The sequence below is a fragment of the Tiliqua scincoides genome, chromosome 4, assembly GCF_035046505.1.
Source record: "Tiliqua scincoides isolate rTilSci1 chromosome 4, rTilSci1.hap2, whole genome shotgun sequence".
NCBI classification, from domain to species: Eukaryota; Metazoa; Chordata; class Lepidosauria; order Squamata; family Scincidae; genus Tiliqua; species Tiliqua scincoides.
Genome location: NC_089824.1, coordinates 15,941,613 through 15,963,175, shown reverse-complemented (window position 1 = coordinate 15,963,175; position 21,563 = coordinate 15,941,613). Strand labels below are relative to the sequence as shown.

General features: G+C 41.5%; 1 protein-coding gene across 1 annotated transcript in view; it reads right to left on the bottom strand.

Moving 5' to 3' along the window:
* TAF2 (TATA-box binding protein associated factor 2) overlaps positions 1-21,563 on the bottom strand; it is a 71,617-nt gene that overhangs the window by 30,620 nt on the left and 19,434 nt on the right. Inside the window, exons 11-21 of the mRNA XM_066624927.1 lie at positions 19,479-19,614; positions 16,972-17,126; positions 16,033-16,147; positions 15,203-15,312; positions 14,408-14,473; positions 13,422-13,674; positions 6,555-6,695; positions 5,010-5,120; positions 2,969-3,162; positions 1,800-1,939; positions 795-864 (exon numbers count right to left, since the gene is read on the bottom strand). Of these exons, the coding sequence (XP_066481024.1) occupies positions 795-864; positions 1,800-1,939; positions 2,969-3,162; positions 5,010-5,120; positions 6,555-6,695; positions 13,422-13,674; positions 14,408-14,473; positions 15,203-15,312; positions 16,033-16,147; positions 16,972-17,126; positions 19,479-19,614 (1,491 nt within the window). The remainder of the gene's footprint in view (positions 1-794; positions 865-1,799; positions 1,940-2,968; positions 3,163-5,009; positions 5,121-6,554; positions 6,696-13,421; positions 13,675-14,407; positions 14,474-15,202; positions 15,313-16,032; positions 16,148-16,971; positions 17,127-19,478; positions 19,615-21,563) is intronic.

The following is a 21,563-nucleotide window of genomic DNA, read 5'->3' as shown; positions in this document are numbered from 1 at the left end:
CCAACAGTCAGACATTCAACTACAAATGTGTCATTTATGAGCTTTGTCTGCCAGCTACAGCCTTGAAAGCAATTTACATTTTCTTTGGTATCCAGATATAATGATATTCACTCTCCTCTGATACACTGGGAGCAGTGTGGATTTCTGTTTTCAAATGAGGACATTTTTAGAGATGCTTCATCTATGGCCAAAGTTTGAAAAAGTGGGAGGAAGGTCTCATTTAGGAGGTCTGGCTCAGAAAAGTACAGGACCTCTTCCTAAACTCTCTTGGGGTTTCACCAGGAGAATTCACTGTTTCCTTGGGACATGGAAAAGTGCCACCCTCTTGCTTCATAATTTCGAATTGCCCCCAGCTCTAGACTAAAACCGGGACAGTCTCTCGACTCAGACAATAACCAAACACTGTAACTAGCAGAATATGGCAGATTTTTCTTCACAATTCTGGAAGGCGTGTTTGCCCCCTTTGGGAACAAGATACCTCAAATATGGTCATCTTTGAGGAAACTGAAGTTTAGACTGACTAGTTCGTGTGAACCCCATGCATGCTCTCTAGAGGAAAGGCGGGATAACATTATTATAATTATTTATTTGATTTGTATTCCCCCTTTCTCCCTGAAGGGCACCCAAGGTGGTTAACAATATACTAGCATCTCAATTTATTTAGAACCCAGATGAACAATCTTTTAAGTCTGTTAAAACTGGATTACAGGAAATCCTTTGTAAAAGAAATAAAAATGGACTATTAAAAATAAACAGAAATTATACTACTTTCGCTGCCAGCTGCGGAGACTCACCTGACATAAGGCACAGGGTCATTCTGAACCATATGCAGCAGCCATTGTAGTTCCTCATAGCTTCTGTCAACTATAAAGATAAAATATGTCCTGATAAATAAGATATAGACCTCACAAGCAAGAAGTCAGAAAAGACCGCAAACACAATCCACAAGAAGGGATATACAACACCTTGTTTGCGAAATGGCATAGAATATATATGTTACAATATATCACTATCATCATTTCAAGGGGGGGCACAATGCAATAATCCCTTCTGTATTTCTGTGGAAATGTTCCTGGAAAAAGAGTGCTACAGGAGGCAATTATAACATTGTTCTAACATGCTCACAATAACTCCAGAATCTGTCTTACTTAGGGTTTAAGTAATGCCTTAATGACAGTGATCCCAGCTATTAAGAATGGGCAGTCCAATCCTATGCTGCCTGGAGTGCGGGGCTGCTGCAGCATCCTGAGTGCTAACTGGGCAGCGCCAGCAGTACCTCAGGAGACGGGGACTTTTGTCTCATTCCCCGGGGTAAGGTGAGGAACCCTACAATGGGGCTACTCAATTCTACAGCAACCCTTGAGTCTCTGTAGAAACAAGAGCCTCCAAGTCCTGCCTACCTCCCACCCCACTACCTCTCCGGCACGCCTCCTCCCCACCTTCTCTCTGCCTTGGAACGCCTCCTCTCCGCCTCCCCGCACACCTCTGCCACCCAGCAGACCACACAACCACCAAGTGGCAGAACACCAGTGATTAGCAGCACTAGCCCAGCACCGGCCAGTGCCAGGGCCTCGCAAATGTGCTTTATGGCATGTTTGCAACAGTGCATGCCGGTGGTAAACTGTTGCGTACTGTTTAGGATTGGGCTCTAAGTCTACAAGAGCCCATTCTGGGTTCTGTTTCTTGGTCACAGTGAGAAAATGTTGCAAGAATACAACAGGAAGCATTAATATGAAAACTATAAGGTTACGTAAATCTGAATCATGATGAATCAAATGATAAAATGAACTTTATTTTACCTTTTGTGTAATCAACAACTGCCTCCAAAGCTGCTATTCGGATATCTACAAAATGTCCATATTCTGCGTATGACTTAAAGACAGCAGGGTCACTCGGGACATGTCCATTCTTCTGCAGTATGCGGATTGCGTTCAGGCAGCTAAGTGTTTAGGAGAACAGAAATGGAGAAAGCAAGAATGATCTGTTTTGAATTCTGAATTTCTGATTACAGGAAATAAGCTTATATAGGCACTATGATAGCAAATTATTAATGAATTTTATAAACTCCTGCAATATACCTCATTCATGTGAGAGAAGTGTATTTGTTTTGTCTTGTTTTTTTAAGAATATTGGCTTTATCTGAAATATTACAGAAGTGAAATTAAGGAGGTTCGTTTTTGACACCTAAAGTTGCTTCAACTACACCAAGAGAAACTTTGGAATATTTAGGTTGGCAATCATTAAATAACCTAATACAACATACACTAAAAATAAGATCAGATATCAGGCTAAAATTATCAGAGAAATAGGGAAAATAATTCAATCTTTTACAAAACTCTTCCCTTCCATTTCCATACTTGCCACTCTGTGTATGAGATTCCTCTATTGCTGCTCCCCTCACAGCCCAAGAAATGTGTGCTTGCAAGGGGAATGCACGTGTGCACTACCTATCAGAAGGTATGGACTGCACTGTGCATTAGTTGTACTGATCTGATATGCATCTAATTCTTAAACATTAAGCCTCCATTATCTATAGCATTTTACCTTGTTTTGTTGTGCAAGATTAGAAGAATATTAAAGTGTGCATTCAAATTCCAAAAAGCTCTGGTTTTAAACCATTTCTGTCCAACGCTGCATATACGCAACAGGGTTAAAGTGTGTACATCTATGGGCTGGGCAGAAATGGGTTAAAGTGCATAGCGATGCATTCTCTCTCAAGGCTGTTATAGTATTTTTAAAATAACTTTCCAAGCACCCATTAAATCCCCCCTCCATCTTTGGCTCCTGTGTATTTATTGACAATAGCAAGAATGCTATTAAATGCTACAGTGTGCAAGATCATAATGTCTACATTAGGATTAACTGCCAAGGATGATGAAGCAAACTACAGAAATGAAACCTATGTATGTTTCCTTTAGATATATGTAAAAATTCAAAATCAGAAATTCAGATTATCATCATATCATACCTGACTGTAATGGTGTGCCTATAACTGGGTAGCAGCTTTTCCATGTTTAAGAATCTGGTAATTTCCTCAAGAATGAGGCGAACATCAGGATTTAAATTATCTAACGTTCGAGCTTCATTGTTCACACTGACTGCAGGGGTCACAGAGTTCGCTAGCGCATCTATCAGTTCTGCACGGTAATAGTTATCTGAAAACTGAAGCCAAAGATCCAAATATAAGCTAAAGTTGTGCAAAATGGAACATTATACAGCAGAGTACCTCTAGAGTCATGGAACCCATCCTGTAATCAGTTAAGTATGAATCATTCCCACTGTCTTCAATGGTACTTAGGGATGTGTAAATCCATTCACAGAACGGCATCCTACAATCTAAGGAACATATACAGGTCCAAATCTTACATTCTAGAGGAGCATGGCTGACACTGCATGGCTCCATCCCACGACATTCTGGTACTGTAAAAATTTAGAACCCGCATGGACACTGTCAGATCCCTTGTGAAAAAAGAACCAGCAATAATATCAGAGTTTGGGTTGAATGGGGTGGCGGTGTGGTTCTTTCCACAACTCTACTGCAGTGTTTCTCAGCGTCTGTCCTCCGCTGTACTACTTCACATGGTCCCCCTATCTGAAGTACCACTGAAACTAACTGACGATGACGTTATTGCCAATTACTTCTAGGTTGGGTGGCAGGATGCGACATGACAAACATAAGTAAGAGGGTGGACAAGAGGGCTTTTTGAATAGTGGAAAAGCATGCTTTGGAGCCTCCTACCACTGTCTGTTGTGTCACATTCCGAGTGGTAGGTGTCCAAGGGTACCATGAGTACTGCTAGACACCAGTTCACTGAGAAGCACTGGTCTACAATATATTCTAATATTAATAGAGCAGCAAGAGGTGGAGTCTAAGGTGAGTGGCAATCACTCCACTCATTTTAAGAATTAGGAATTCTGAGTGATGAGAACAAACAAATAAGAAGGCAGGTTTCTAATTTTCTATTTACATAATGTAACCTTTATGTTAAAAATATGCACACAGACACAAGCAATTTCTAACATCAAATCAAAACAATTCGACTCTCACTCTATTTCCTGGGCCTGCAGTCTTATCCAGCGATTTATAAGATCATAAAACAAAGAATGCTGGACACTGAGTTCCAAAACCTCCATGAAGTGGTTTCGAGAAGTTGTTCCCCCCCTTAACTTTTCCATTCCATTATATCATGGTCTCATGGCGTCATCTCTCTCTTTTATGACCAATCCAAACGAGCAGCGTGCTACTTCTCTAGCAAGATTTAATCTGCTGCTGTCCATGGTCACAGAGGAGAGGTATAGTAAGATCCCCTACGCAGAACATATCTGTCCCTTCAATCAAGGTCAAACTGAAACCATCCAGCATATTTTGTTTACTGTCCCCGTCATGCTAGGTCCCGTTCCATCTATTTGGGACTGTTGTTACTTAATAGAGATGGGTTTTCTGATCCAGAGAATTTGAAATTTTTTCTCAATGATTGTACAATTGATATAATGGAGATGGTTTCTAAATTCTTAGTTTCATTGTCCTCCAAGTACACCTAGTCTATCTGCTAAGCCTACCACAGACAATGTTCCATACCCTACTTTATTCTATCAATTTCTGTTTTTACTCTACCATGTTTTCTCTTGTAATTGGCTGTTGCCACATGTATTATCTATGTATGCCAATAAATGTTATTGGACTGGATTGGAATTTCTAATGTCACATGTTTAACAGCATGGATCACAAAACCATGTTTAAAAATGAAAGAAGGGTACTCACACAATACAGAAGCTTGTATTCATTTTCCAAAGATGTGCACCCTTGGACCAGCTTCCTAAATTGTCTATTCTGGGAAACAGATGAATTGTCTGCAACTTAAGATATATCCCAACCACAAGCTGATTAAACCAGCAAATGTGATTCTCTTTTTACAGGAAGTGACCTGGAATGTAATCTAATCTGCCTGAGAGTTGCCCTTTGTGCGCCAAGGAGTGGGATCACACATAGAAAATGCAAACATTTTTACCTTGTTTTTTCTATTGTCATTGTACTTGATTAGGTCCAAGATGAACGTTAAAACCTCTTTAGGGCACAGATTATGAACATCTCTGAGCAGGGCCATCGCAACAGGCATTGTCTGTGAAAAAGGATGAACATTAACAGCCTTAATTTAAATATTACCATCAATAAACTGATGTATGTGGATGCTGCATACATTATACACGTTGAATATATGTTGCAAGGCCTTTAATTCAAAGGAGATAGAAACATGGGAATAAATGTTTGAACAAGACCAGAAGCTCAATTTATCTGATATCGTATGTCCAGCAGTGACCAGACACAGGTATGCAAAAGCTCACAGACATAACGGTGAGCTGTTATGTTATGCTGCGCCTAACAATTGCTAATCAGGAAAGAAGACAGGATACCAGCTGTCCTGGGGGAAGGACTGGGGGGGCCTGGGGGGGGCCTAGGAGAGGGGGGGAAAGGGGGTAATTTGTACCCGGGCCCAGGGTCAGAAAGGGGGTCCAGGAGCCAAAGAAGGAGCCCCAGAAATTTCCTGGGATCTTACATTTTACAATCTGATCCAGACTCAGTGCCCACATGGGATGCTGGGAGCATTACCATGGGCACATGGCAGGGACTGCTGCCACAAGCCATACACACCAAGACCAGAAATGCATACATTCCTTAACGGTGCCACAACTAGAAGGAAACTGACCTACTATAGTAGCTCTTTGGCTTGCGGATCCACTAACCATGAAAGAGTGTGGAGGAGCTCAGGGACACAGCTGCAGGACTGCAGCTACTGCAAAAGTCAGTATTGGTGTACACAGGACTCTGCACTGGGAAGACTGGTAGACCTGGGCTCCAAAGACTATTCTGGCTGTTGCCCCTTTCCCCCTGTCGGTTTTGCCCCGTTTTGCCTGCCCCCATTGCCACCCCCCACTCTGTTTCACCACCTCCCTTTTTGGGAAGGGGCTGCAAAGAAACTTGGTACCCCCTGATAAAATTCATCTCAGAGGCCCTGGCCTGGGGAGGCCAACAAAGACCAGAGAACCTTTCACTTCTCCACTTACACTGATTTTGTATGTTTTCTAACAGGTCAACTGCTTATTATTATTGAGAATATGTATGAACTGCTATTCACAAAGTAGTTTCACACAGTAGTAATTGATGGATTTTGCTGCTCAAGGTGTGGTGATAGTCACCTGTTCTGGTGGTTTTAAAAATGGACAAATCCATGCTCATAGCTCAGCTAAGGTTATGATATACAGCCTCCATATTCTGAGGCAATATTTAAGCAAAAAATACTGTTTAGAATTGTTTTAGAGGCTCCAGACAAAAAGCAGGATACAAATCTATTGTATGGAGCATGGCATATAGTACTCAGTGTAGGTAGGCAACAGTTCTATCTATCTCCAAGAAAGGAAAGATGGTATTCTGGCAAATGAAGCAGGTAGCCATTCTTATTTTGCCATCAATCTTCCTAGCCCACACTTTAATTCAATTCTGCCTGGGGAAATCGCCAGCTTGTGGAAGAACAATGAGATGGTAAATGGCCTTTTACCTTTTGCAGGAAGTAGCTCTGAAAATTCATGAAGTTATTGGTTTTCACAATGTTTGGGCAGCTTTTACAACAGAACATTCGGGTGAAGAGAGACTTCATGGCTGGTGGTCCTGTCCAAGTGCTCACCATGAAATTTGCAATCTACAGAATTAGGAAGGAAGAAAAGCCATAGTATCACCAACACTGAAAGGTCTGGACTACTGCTCTCCCAGCCTCAACTTCTTTTTTCATGACCTTTATTTCCAAAGAGGGAAAACAACTGCAATAAAAAGAAACAGCATCTACAATGATTTGATAAGTAGATAATTCAGTCTAAGTTAAGTAGATGCGCAAGGGCTCCACAGTGACCATTTTTCCCCCTGCTCAGGTTGCTACCATAGAACATCTGTGCATCTGTTATTAATTCTAAGGCATATCCAAAGGTATGCAGTTAATCTTTGAGGGTTTAGCTCAGTGGTTTTCAACCGCTGTGTCGCAGCACACTAGTGTGCCGTGAGGCTGCCTCAGGTGTGCCGCAGGGCCAAGGAGTCAGGCAGCAGCGCGCGCGAGAGAGAGAGCAGCAGCAGCTTGGAGCCTCGGGGCAGTAGGAGAAAAAGGGGCAGCCCCAAAGGGGCTTGGACACTCCTGCTGTTGCTGGTGCCTGCCCCGCATGCTGATTGGGCAGCCAGCCAGGCAGCTCGAGAAGCCTGGAAGAGCTCCTGGCAGTCAGGAATGTGGTGGGAGTTAGGCTGAGCGGCAAGAGCAGGAGGGAGTGAGAGCGAGCGGTGAGCCAGAAGGTGGAAGTAGGTAGGAACCAGAAGCAGCTGGCTGGAAAGGATCCTGGAAAGACCCTTTTCCTTGCCTACAATGCCCCAAAGTGACCCTGCCTGTGTTGCCTCCCCTGGCAAGGCTTTGGCAGTAAGGGTGCTGGGCCACAATCCGATCCACACTTACCTAGGAGTAAACCCAATTGACTATAATGGGGCTTACTTCTGATTAGACGCACAGAGGCTTGGTCGCCCTCTTTCTTGAATAAATGAGCAGGGAAGTGATGCTTTTCTTTCCCCCCATCCACCTCCTCCCCTCCTGCACACACATTCCCCCATCATAATAGCAGTTAACCCTTCTCTGACTGCTCCTCCCCTCCCTCTTCCCCACCTTCCAAAGTTCAAAACCAGTTGCCTCCCATTCTCTCTCTCTCTCTCTCTCTCTCTCTCTCTCTCTCTCTCTTCCCCCACCCCAGTGAAACCTGCACTTGTTTCACTCACATCTCCTCACTGTCCCTCATGGCACATTTCTCCAGTATGCTCAGTCTCATCTCTCTTTGCCAGCACCTCCTGGCATATCAGAGCACACCAACTGATAACAGTTTGAACAAAACTGCTTCAAAACATTGTTCTTCCTTTCCAGAAACCACATACACTTCCCTCTCCAAGCTTCTTGGGAATTTTTTTCATTGTCATGTAATGATCTATGGTTGCAATCCTAACCACACTTTCCTGAGAGTAAGCCCCATGGAACAAAATAGGACTTACTCCTGAGTAGACCTGGTTAGGATTGTGCCCTTAATTATAATAATTAAATTAATTGTAACATAATAATGTTGTTAAAAACTAGTAGTGTGCCTTGACAACTTTAGTGCCTTGTCAGTGTGCCGTGAGCTGAAAAAGGTTGAAAATAGCTGGTTTAGCTCTTGCCCCATATAAACAGAGACTTCATCCTGAAACAAGAGTAAACAGATTTCAGGCTGCTCCCAGAATCTTCTTTACGGCTTTTCCCAAGAGCCACTAACCAGTTGCAGAAAAGAGGCCCTGGAGATTGAGCCAGAAGCAAAAGAAGGGCTCAGCTGCACCTTACAAGCCATACATGGAGGTAACCTGTATATGCAAGTACAAATCTACATCCGAGTTACCACAGATAATGTACTATGAACACAACTGAAAAAACTGACTGGCAGAGCTGCACAAAACTCTGCTCAAAAGCAATCAATTCAAACTCCTATTTTATTAGTTAAGAACACTGAGACTATAGTGAAATGAATGTGGTATTGTTAAACTACAGCAAGTCAGAAATCCTTGTCAATCAACAGCACATTAATCGTGCAGAAATCCCAATGTCATTTCCCGCTGTACAACAAACTCAACACATTATCGAACTGCCGGGCACTGAAGGGTAAGACTGGTAATGGAGAGCAATAGCGGTCTCTGACACAGTTTCTCTGCTATTAGAAAACTTCTCCTGGAGTAACTCCTGAGAAGCTTTCAAAGAGGCCTGGGGTTCAAAACCACCTATTTAAATGACTGCATTACCTAAAACCAGCCAGCCTATCACCACCATTACTTCTATAGGCTGGATCAACAGAATGTGGAAATTGCTTCTACTTTAAGTCATCTGCAACTAATTACCTTCCCACTATCAATACCTGGTTTTAATTGTCTCCCCCACATTTACATTTCATATGGGTTTTTTTTCCTTCAGTTGTTAAGCCACATACTCAATCCCTACAGAAGTCAGTCATGGCAGAGACATTAGCATTACCAGTTTCCTCAATTTACCCTGCCAATAACCTCAGTGCAGCTTTCAAACATAGTTCAGCCACCCAGAAAGTACAAGACCACCCAAAAAGATAGACAACTCAGAACTCTGTCTAGCTTTAAGTTCTAGTCAGAGTGCATGCAGAGCTGTGAAGCAAAGTTATTGACTGGTATACAGAGACAAACTTGCCCCAAATGCTGAATTTTATTGTATAGACTAGTAAAGGCTTGCAGAAAGTAGTATGTACAGGTTGAGTCTCATTATTCACAAGGGTTCCATTCCAAAAACTCAGTGGATGGCAAAAAAAGAACTAGAGCAAATCAATTTAAAAAACAAAGTCTCTTTGATTTAAAAACAGCCTTGATGACCTTTTGAAATGCACACAGAGGCAATCAGTCTCTCTCCAGGCTTAGGCTTCACTAGGAGGCAGCAATCCCTCCCTTCACCAGTAGCCCCAGCAAGGGGGAAAGAATTGAGGTGATAATCCTGGCCATTTAGCCTTCTTTCATGTGCTCAGGGGGAAGAGAGGAATGAAGCCTGCAGAGAGAATGACTGATGGATTGTCAGCTGGCTGCCCATAATGGACTGTTTTTCTTTAATTTAAAGGGCCCTTCTCATTTTGCTGAGAAAGAAAAATCTATGGATTATTGGGTTATACCTGTAATCACTTTCATGACTGTCGCTCTACAACAATAAGAAGTTTTTTAAACTGTGATTTTAAAGGGGTGCATTTTTCCCCTATTCCAGGGATCAGCACATTCCTTCTCATCTGCAGTGGCCATTTGTGTTGAGTCAAATCCATGTATTAAAAAATCCGTGTATTAAAAAGGTTGGACCTGTACTGCATTAGTCAATAAAGGAGGCAGGAGTTGAGATAGGATTTCTCTCTATAATGCAAGTTCTCATAAGACAACACAGGAAAATGTATCCTTCTAAACATAACACAGCAGAACGGGTTCAATTTCGATGAGATTTCAAATAACTGCATTTAAAAAGAAGACTAAATATTTACTCATCTGTTACCCACTAAAGATGAATTATGTAAGCACTCAAATCAGTCCTCAAACATTTTAGTACCAGGAACCGTTTTTAGAATGACAATCATGACAGAATGACAGTTGGGACCCACCAGAAGGGAAGTCATTAACCTGAAGTGATGTCATGGTCAGAAATTACATAATCAATTTAGGCTTCAAACCTAAGTCATGATCAGCCAAAGGTCCCACTACACAGCACACTCATGCTGTTATTTTGCATAGCTCAAAATTCAAACATTCTAGCTCAGAAGTCAAAGCAAAACACAGACTTGGATCCTTCTCCAACTGCACAGCCCTCCCCCCCCTTCCAGCCAGCATTCCATCTTCCCACCTATCCAGGGCAAAGCACCATGCCTCTCTCCCATTGGGAGCCTGTCCTGCCCAGCAGCTCTGTATCTTGCATTTACAGCTCTGTATTTTCAATGGCGGCTAAGCTAGGTGCTACACTATCCACCTGAAATTGGCTTGCGATCCACTTAGCGATCCCAACCCACAGTTTGAGAAACACTGCACTAAATGCAACAGTCAATCAATTTCAATGTAATTTTTTAAAATCTGTTTCAAGAAACGTGTAGAACAAAAAAAATTAGTATATTTCACCCATAAATGACATCTACAAATGAAAAGTTATGGAGTGAAGAGGGGGCACATTGCTACCATAGCCCTGCACCAAGTTTCACAGCTGGTGAAGTACAGTATAGTAGTATGATGCAGGCAGGTGCTATGTGTCACTTACCTATTCCAGGGGCAACTGATATTTGCTCTTGGTAGTTTGGGAATTATAAGGGAAATTATATAAAAGGTCCACTGAGTACTGAAAGAATAGGGTATAGTGTTTAAGTTCTTGGACACAAACTATGAAGACCCAGGTTCACATCTTCGCTTAGCCTTTGAAGCTCATATGATGGTCTTGGGATTAAAACATTAGAAGAGTCCCACTAGAACAGGTCAAAGGTCCATCTGGTCCAGCTTTCTGTGTCTCACAGTGGTTCACCAGATGCCTCAGGGAGCATACAAGACAACAAGAAAACTGCATCCTAGTGCCACTTCCTTGCATCTGATTATTTCTCAACCCAATCTACTTTTTGTGAAAAGGATTGTTGTGAAAATAAAACAGGGTGTAGGAAAAAACGTATTTCACTCAAAGTTCCATGGACAAAGGATGGGATATAAATAAAGGGTGCTAATAATTTCAACTACATTTATGTATTTCCTCTTTTGTTTATACCCCATCTATATCTGTCCAATGCAAACTTCACTTCAACTTTATACCCAAAGAACATTTGTTTTGCAAGAGAAATGCGATAAAGGGCTTCTTAAACCTCAGCCATTATGTACTTTTAAATTTGATTTTATATACTTTTAAATTCACAACAATATTATTTAGAATGTTATTAAGAATATGCTGCATTGCTTTGAAGTGAACGAGGGTAGCCAGCAGGCTCTGCTAAACAACGAGGTCAACATTTCACCACTGCCCCTGATTTCTAAGGCGCCAAAGAACTTTTCATCAAAACAATGTGCATTTAGGCTGTCTGTAAAAATGTTGGCTTTAAAAAAACCTTTCCTTTAGTCCTGAGGATTAGTGACAAAAAGGGAAAAAACTGTTTTAAATGTCTGACATCTCCATTTCAGCAATTATTAAAGGTTTCTCTAGTTTCCTTTTGCAGACTAAAATAATGTAGTTTTCTTTTCACATCAGTCATTTATAAGCACTTGGTAAATACTTCCATAAGGCTGGATTTCAAGCCAGCTCAGAAGTGGTGAGGTCTTTTTCATCTGCTGATGTGTTAAAATACTGAAAAGGAGCCTGAAATTTTACACTACAATTGCTTAACTAGAAAAACTGTATTTTGGTCTTCAAATTACTAAATCATCAAAAATAATGACCATCATCCAAGGAACTATTTTAGCTGTGCCTTACATGCCACCAGTACAATTCCTGACTTTTTTCTTCTAGAACAGGGGTGTCCAAACATTTTGGCAGGAGAGACACATCATCTCTCTGACACTGTGTCAGGGGCCGGGAACGAAAGAATTTAAAATTTAAAATTTGAATAAATTTACATAAATGAATATATTAGAGAGGGAACTTAAACTTATAGAGAGAATGAAGGTCTTGGAATAGCTCAAGGCTGATAAAAGGCCTTGCACAAAGCAAGGCCAGCCTTTCCTTCACTACCAGTGCTGCATCACAGACATGAAACAGCAAGTAGTGGAGGGAGCCCTCGTCCCACAGCTCAGATGAGAGATTGAACAGTTGTCCTCATGCTGAGAGCAGTTGCATTGGGCCAGTGCAGGCTCCAGAAAGTCTCCAGAGGGCCAGAGGCTCATTGGAGACTGGGAGCTCCCCAAGGGCCTGATTGGGAGCCTCCAAGGGCCGCAAGTGGCCCCCGGGCTGGGGTTTGGGCACCGCTGTTCTAGAACAGCAGACACCCCCAGTAGCACCCAACAATGGCAAGTCACAAGCTATTCTTGAAACAGACACAGTTTAAAAAGATTTAGTCATATGGGCTGTTCATGTATGGAGGTGAGACTAGGGTCCAAAGAACTGACCTGCAGCGCTTGTGTAGTTCTCTGAATTGTGGCCAATATTATTGTGTGAGATACAAGAAGCTGACTAGGTGGGCCTTTGGCCTGATTCAGCTGGGCTCTTCTTACGTCCTATGTAGCACCAATAAATATTATGCATACTTTTATTAAGGCTGAAGATTTTGAAGAGAGAAAGAAAGAAAGAGAGAGAGTAGAAGGGGTAAATTATGTCCATAAATTGAAAACCAGAGGGAGCAATCCTGTTAAGCTGAGTACCACTAAAATTACTTTCATAAAAGAATAGGAAAAAGTCTGGTTTCTCCAATTTCAAGAGATAGCAGCAGTCACTTGCTCCTTCTTTCTCTGTTCTCCCCTGCCAAGCAGTGAATATCAGAATATTTACAACTTAGTCCTGAAAGATCTGTCATATGTTCAATATGACAACTCAACATCCAGTCAGAGCCTGAGCAAGCTCCAAGTCCTAGGGTCAAATACACAATGGGAGGGAAACTGGTGCAGATCAATACAGGAACTTGAGTCATGACCCTGAACTCTTTTGGATGAGGTCACCCATAGTTTCTACAGGAATATCCTTTCGTTCCTAAGCCACTGGGTAAAAGCAAACCACCACCATGAACTGTTCACACACTGGTCCCCAACTGCTAAAATTAGCATTTCCAGAAGCTATCGTTCGACAGTTCACAATTGTCGCTATACAGATTTCTAGAAACCGTGACAGAACTGAATATTCTTGCAAAGCTAGCCCAACATGGCCATATCTCACCTTCGCTAGACAGAAGCATGCCATTATCCTCACGCGGTAGAAACACTGCTCTTGCTCAAGTATATCCGTCAATGCAAGTCGTGATGCCGGAGTGGGGAACTTCTGGAGGGCCAAGATGGATTCCTCCTGCGCAACCACATCTCTTTCATACCGGAGCTGGTACTGCCACATGAAGTCAGCTTGCTCAAACTCTACCTTTCTTAATACGGACATGTCTGGATCAATTCTTATCCAGAGCAAAGGGGAATCAGCACTACAAGAGATGAGCAAAATTTGTGCTATGTTAGCCTTAACATTTATTCATTCATTTACATTTACTTACTAACAATTTTTAGCCAGCCTTTGCTTTCACATCACGGTGCTCAAGGCTGCTTGCAATACATAATAAAATTCTGATATAATACTACAACAAAAATAAATACATTACAATATTTAACACAATAAAAATAAGAAATTCCATAAACAAACCAAATAACCAAAGCAGCAGCATAAAATATAAAGAAAGGATTGATAAAAGCAGCACACAGAAGCAGTAAAAAAGAAACCATAAAACCACAGGAAAATGAAGTTAGATTTAAAAACAGCAGCAATCAAAAATTAACATAGTTCTTCTCCCCAAAACACACACAGAACTCACACCACTAGCAGAAGAAAGTCATATGGGAAAGGACAGTTTTTAAATCCCACCAGAAAGGAGGAAATTCCTAGAACTCCCTCTGGCTGATCTGTCAGCCAAAGCGGGACCACTGCAATGTGATGCCTCCAAGCCCCAACTTGAGAAACAGCCCCCAGAACTGTTTAATGTTGCTAAAAAAGGCACGGAGAGATCCAGCAGGACCAACCAGGACATACTCCTTCTGTTCAGTCTTTGGCGTAGGTCATCCACCAGAGTGTCCAAGGTTGTCTCCATCCCAAAGCCCAGCTATGTGCCTGGGACATCCTTATGCACAAAAGAGGACAGTACTCCTTTGCTTTCAACAACTTACTCCATAGCAGAAAGATCCATGTCTACTTCTTCTCCATTCATTAGAGGAATCTTTTTTTTCTTATTCCTGAATTTAAAACAAAATCACATGTACATTAAAATAATTTTGACAACTCTGAAAAGAGATAAAGTTCTGTTTGTGTAAAAGCAGATCACAGAGGTAACTAAGGTTGAGTCACAAAAACTTCTTTGTGCCAATCAAAGCTAGTTCTTAAATTTATTTTTTTTTTGCAAACTCTCCATTTCAAGGAATTCTTTTTTTCCTAATAGAATTTATTAAACAAGAATCTTCAAGGTCATATGTCATCAACTAAAGTTACTGTTAATACATTTTAATCATTCAGTTCTGCTGATTAGGGTGATTCAAGAGTGAGAGAAAGGTCTTTTTTCAACTCTTTCAATATACCTTTTGTCCCTGAAAAGGGAATTCAAATCTATGCTAGTTACCAAGACCATATATTACTGCATTACAATGGTGGCATGACAGCCAGTATAGCACTGCTCCTTCCCAGCCCACCAGGTTGTCATTAGCTTCAGATCAGGCTTGGGTCTTCCTTACCAGCATTACCTGTGTCTGGTAGGATGCTGGTCTTGGGAGAAGTCAGAGTGTGGTTCTATCACATGTGATCCTGAGTTTCTCACAAAAACCTGGTATCACATGTAGGAGCACCACTTAATGGCTCTCATGCTGCTGGTATAAAACAAGAAGTGGACCAGAGTATATGGAAGGAACAAATTGTAGTCATTCCAGTAATATGGGGTATAAAGGATGCTCTAGAAATGATCCCACTACTACCGTCTGCTCTTTGAATGGCAAGGTATGTCGTGCTTAAGGCTATTTTCTTCTATCTGCAGTGTGTGGTTGAAAGATCCATCAAGCTCTTGCACAGTCACTTTAAGAGGACCCTTAAAAACAAATTGTTTTATCATTAGCAAGTCACATTTGATAATATGATAGGAAACATTATGTTTTAGAAATAAGACAGTCTGAAGAACTGAATTCTTTGTGTATAAATCAGATTTCCTAAGAGCTAGTCACAAGAACATAAAATCATAAGAACAGTCCCACTGGATCAGGCCATAGGCCCAACTAGTCCAGCTTCCTGTATCTCACAGCGGCCCACCAAATGCCCCAGGGAGCACACCAGATAACAAGAGACCTGCATCCTGGTGCCCTCCCTTGCATCTGACATTCTGACATAACCCATTTCTAAAACCAGGATGTTGCACATACACATCATAGCTTGTAACCCGTGATGGCTTTTTCCTCCAGAAATTTTCCAATCCCCTTTGAAAGGCATCTAGGCCAGATGCCATCACCATATCCTGTGGCAAGGGGTTCCACAGACCAACCACATGCTGACAAATAGTCCAAGAATATTTGAGGGCAACTACTGATAAATGAAAAATGTTAGCTAGAGAGTATTAAGTCATAGTGAATATGATATTCTGTTAACATTTACACATGCCACAAAGTAATTAAACAGACTGGGGGCCACAGACTCCTAGATATGACTCAGTAACAAATAAGCTGCTCACCTAATTTAGTGGCAGTAACACAATATAAAACATTCTAAAGAAAAATATATAAAAATACTGATATATTTCAGCAAAAACTGAACTTACCACATATTTCTGAGTCCCAGGAGAGGTATAGTCTTGCTTTATTTCTAACTCTAGAACATTTCGTTTTCTATTAAATGCAAAACTGCCGTAAAATTTTACTACACCACTCTGATCGCTAACAAATGGAATAGGAGAATAACCGATCCTTAAAAATACAAGCCACTTAAATTTCTACATTTCAGAACAGTAACCGTAAACATTAAGAAGTAAGAGTTCTCCTTTCAGTTGGGCTAGTGAAGGAGAAGCTCTTGTAAATTTGTCCTTCATTCATAATATAATGCGGGGTGGGAGGCTTATGAAGATTTTCCTTCCAAAGCCACCCACTCTGCCCCCTGCTGGATATAGCACGTGCCTTTTTGGTGTGGCTGCACCAGCACAAGGGGGAAGAGAAGGACAGGATTAGGCTGTTGGTCTCCCTTACTATTCTCAAGGTAAATTTAAGCAGTTTCAAAAGCACAGCTCATTAAGTCAAAATGCCAGCATGTTTTGCACCAGCCACTCTGTTATTTGAGTGATTTAAATTAAAGTACGTTTTCCCAAGTCCTTTGGTGCCAGGCTAAAAGAATTGGAATTGCCAATTCTGAGAATGAAGTAGACTGTGGCATTTTCCATAGTCAACTTAAGAATGTTTCTAAAACTCCTCTGGATCTTTGCTGTGTAGTTTGGCCTTGAATTCATCCATAATCTAAGACTTACAGATGGAGAACACTATAACAAAATGCTACAGATGCCACCACCATAACTACCACTACTACAATGCTGAAAACTAAACAGTCCTAACAATGACTGCTGAGAAAAAGGGTTTAAATCATAGCAATTTTTAAATACCACTTTTTGCAACTTTGTAGACAAATTTAAGGTTGCTTTGTACGTTCCAAGATAAATAGCTACCTTTTCATCTTCACTGTTACAGCCCAAGAGCAAGTATAAAAAGGATACACCCATTGTTTTATTAATGGCTGAATATCTTTGCCAGAGACATTGGAGATGGATTTCAAAAACCCAGATGTGGAAACCAACATCTGACTCCACATATGAGACTGGAACTTCTGGGATGAGGCAGTACTGGCCAGACTCAACAATTTGTTGAAAACCTAAAGATGAAAAGAGCCTCAGTCAGTATCAAAACAGACAATGAGTTCTGGCATCTTTAAGAAATATCAATGACTATCAAATCACTTAATATAATTTTGAATTCATTTAAACACAAAGTTAAATAAGATTTAAGACAATTCAGACGTTGTTTTCAGCTGTACCTTGATGGTAGGAAGCAAACTATTTCAAAATTGCTACATTTAACAATACTGCCACAATGCTTGCGAGCACTGCTGGAGTAAAATCATATCAGAAAACACATCTGCTTTGACACATGTTCTGTTTGCAAAAGCTCATAAAAAGTGTCTTGCTGAATAAGCCCATTGAGATGTGCGCCAGCATTTTGTTTCCAACAGAAGCCAGTGAGATGCCTTTGGCAGCTCAAAAAAAAGGGCATGAAAGCAACAACCCTGCCATGCTGCTGGCCCTCACCATCTAGCATTTAGAGATATTTTGCCTTCGTACATGCAAACTCCATTTAGTTATACGCCATTGTCCAACAGCTTCCTTACTGCATGCATAGTTATAAGAAGGATGCTGTTTGAGAGATTTAGCTTTCCAGTAACAAACATCTCGATGCAGGGAACAGATTAGCTCATTCAATTCAACGTATCTAAAATGTATAGGCCAGCGACATGTTAAGTATAAGCGGGGCTAGGAGCTGTCCTAATGGTGCCGCAGCTATCACGGCGCCACAGAGACGCTGGGGTTTTCCCCCTTACCTGGCAGGTCCCTCTGGCCTAGGGGAGGGTCCAGGAGACTAACGGCCCCCTCCGTGGGCCTCTCCAATGCTAAAAATTGCTCCATTTGGGAATCAAAGCACACTTCTGGTTTTCGCACAAAAAACTGAAGTGTGCTCCGATCCCCAAATGGAGCAATTTTTAGCATCAGGGAGGCCGGTGGAGGGGGCTGTGAGCTTCCTGGACCCTCTCCTAGGCCAGAGGAATCCACCAAGTAGAGGGAAAAACCCCTGGGTTCCCGCAGCGCTGCAATCACTGCATCGCTTAAGGGGAAATGGCCCAGTTTTGGTTCCCAAAGGTGGGTTGCGACCCACCACTTTGGGAACCACTGGTATAGGCAATTCCACTGCCTGCTATGCAAAACACAAATGAGGAGAAACCTCATTTTCTATACATGGTTACAGATTGGTCCAAACCATATCGATCCATTATAAAAATAATTTAAGCATGCAGAGAAGTACCCATGCAGCCTAGGTTCCAAAGAATAGTGTAAAGGCAGCATGATACACTGCTTAAGCTAAGCAAATCTAAGTCTGGCCATGGGGCAAGTCCATATGTAATAACCTAAGACAGGATACAAGTACAGGGGGACCAGTATCCACAGATTCACTTATCTGCAGATTGGGTCTGTGGGATCCCCGTGCCCCCCTCGCTCACCTCCTCTAGAAGCAAGGAAAGCTCTGCCCCCCTCACCTCCAGAGGGCACTTTGAGCCCAGCAGAGGCCACACATGTCTGTCCATGGCCTCTGCCGGGCTCAGACTGAGCCTTGGAATGAAAAAAAAAATACCACTTTCAGTTTCAGCTTTTTTGTAAAACTGGAAGCGATGTTTTGCCTTCAAGCCTCCTAATGCCTTATAAGGTATTAAAAAGTTTATTAAAAAAAAGATTAAAAAGTCACTTACAGTTTTATGAAGAAAAAAAAACCAGGAAATTTTTTTTTTTAATTCTGACAGTCCGAAATGGGCAGAGGCCACAGGCAGACATGTGCAGCCTCTGCTGGGCTCAGAGGATGCTCTGGAGGGTTGTCTCCAGAGGGTGGGGAGACATTCCCTGGTATCTGTGGTTTCAATTAACTGCGGGGGTGGTACAAAACAAAACCCCCGCGGATACCATGGTATGCCTGTAATTCTAGCTTGCTGGCTCTCTCTCAACCACAGTTAAAAGATTAGGAGCAGGAAGAGAACTGAAATGCAAAGTGAAGTAATTGGGTGGGTGCCACATTGGAGGAGGTGACAGGCAGCTGTGGGGCACAGCGGTTCACTGGTGTCTCCTCCAGCCTGCAGCTCAGAGTAGCCAATTCAGTTTACTTCATGGCTGGGCCAGACACCCTGTACATAGGTTTGTCAACCAACACCAAAGACTGGTTTCAAACTTTGGATAAGCAGAGTACCTGATTAACATTTAACCACAGCTAAACTTGGTTTGACTAAATTCCTTAACCATGGAAAAAAGGAGAGGGGATGTTTGCTCTAGGGAAGAAGCACTCTAGGTTATTAGAGTCGAAATAAATTAGTTATAGACAAGTTATATACCAATTGTTGAGCACATTTTAGAGATCTTAAGCCCAACAAGGCTATTGCCACTACATTTATTTCTTTATTTATACTTACTTGTAACATGAATTCCATGCTTATTCTGTTTTCTATGAGTCTCATGACTAGGTGAGCTTTGCATTGGAACATAGTGTAGTATTCCCATGACAACGTGTGAGGGTGTTTTATAGAAAAATGCAGATGTGATGCAGGGCTGGAAAATTAAATCAAGGTCATGTCAGGGCTCTCTGTTTAGAATGATAAAAGAAAAATCCCACCAGTTTACACCACAGACTATAGTTGTTTGGTCTCCCACAGACAGCAAATGCATGACAGGCTCCTCCAGAACGTGGGCAGAAACCTGCCCCACCAATGATGCACATTAGCCCCACCTCCACACCCCCCCACCCCCCACATTCTGTGCTTGTGTACAAAAGAAAATGCTGAACATGGGAAGAGTTTCTCCTGGTTGTTTTTGGCTTCCAATCACAGGAAAAAACATGTTCTGTGCATTCAGCAATTGCCTCTGCAGACTATTTTGTATTACGGGTGCGGTAGAGCTGGTGGATACATTCAGGAAAAGGTGCTCACACAGTTGCTCTCCATGAGAAATGCAAAGACCCAAGAGCCTAATGGGATATATACCCAAGTCATATATTATAAGTGTTTATGGTATTCACAGCCCGATCCTAACCAACTTTCCAGTGCCGATGCAGCTGTAACAACAGGGTGTGCTCTGCACATGGGGGGGGGGGTGCAATCACGGAGGTCTCTTCAAGGTAAGGGAATATTTGTTCCCTTACCTTGGGGCTTCATTGACTCTGGAAAGTTGGTTAGGACCAGGCTGTAAAAATAAAACAGAGTTCAAGTGAATTCACAAATTATGCACAACTTCTAAAACTTGCACATACAATTTCAAATACAAAATTAATATTAAATTAATTTCAGGTACAAAATTTCAGATACAAATAAAAATTTTCAGCTATAGAAGTAATATTATCTAGGTACAATAGCTCCCCAAAATGTGGAACCTCTAGCTTTCAAAAGTAATAGCAGTTTATTTCTATCTGAACTTCAGCAATAAAACACTTCATTGTATCATTTCTATTTACACTTCAATCTAAGATACAAACTATGGCTGATTCTCTTTATGATGACAAGTGGGAAACCAAAGTCCCATATTCCCCTGCAATGAATAAGTGAGTTTGAAGAATGCTATTTTAAACAAAATACATTCTGCCAGATTCTCTTCCTAGGAAGACAGCAACAGTTACATTTTTTCTGAACTTCTCTTTCAAGTTACCAAGAAAAACAGTAAGAATCCTACTGCTGGGTCTTCATAACGGTGATAACTTCACACCACCTCTGATCAAGTGTAAACTATCCCTAAAACAGATAAAGGTGCAGCCAATGGTACTTCCAAGCAGCAAAATAATGGAAAACAGCTAAAATGAGCAGCCATTATAGTTTACTGGAGAAGTGTTTAAATTGCCTATAGCTGTCAATTAAAACTTCTTTAACAAGTCCTTTCTAGGACAGATACAATGTGGCATTAAGCAACACATGATAAATTATATTTCCCCAAAAGCAGATCATGGTTTATAAACGTCTAAGGGCCCAATCCTATCCAATTTCCCAGTGCCGGTGCAGCCAGGGCACTGGGACGTGTACTGCGCCATGTATTAGGAAGGCAGTCACAGAGGGCTCCTCAAGATAAGGTAATATTTGTTCCCTTTCCTCAGAGCTGCACTGTGGCTGCACCAGTGCTGGAACATTGGATAGGATTGGGCTATAAGTTGCCATTAAAATATAATGATTTAAGACCCAGGACCCAAGGTATTCAAAGCAATGAACAATAAAGACATCTCAATGTGCATTTTAAAAAACTGCAGGTCTCTCTGAAAACCAACATGCATCAGACATTGACAGGATATCAGTGTTTGTATAAGCATCAAAATTTAGTTTTTAAATTATTTTTCCTTATTCAGTGAAATAATTTCCTTTCCACTGCTAGAAGAGTTTCACTGCTAGCAGATATTTCAGTTAATACACTTCCATTTTATAATTCAAGCAAGGCTGATACAGTATTTACCAGAGATGTCCTTTATGGGACCATTAGGCAGCTGAGGTAATTAAGCCTTTATATAATGTCTCATTATTTAT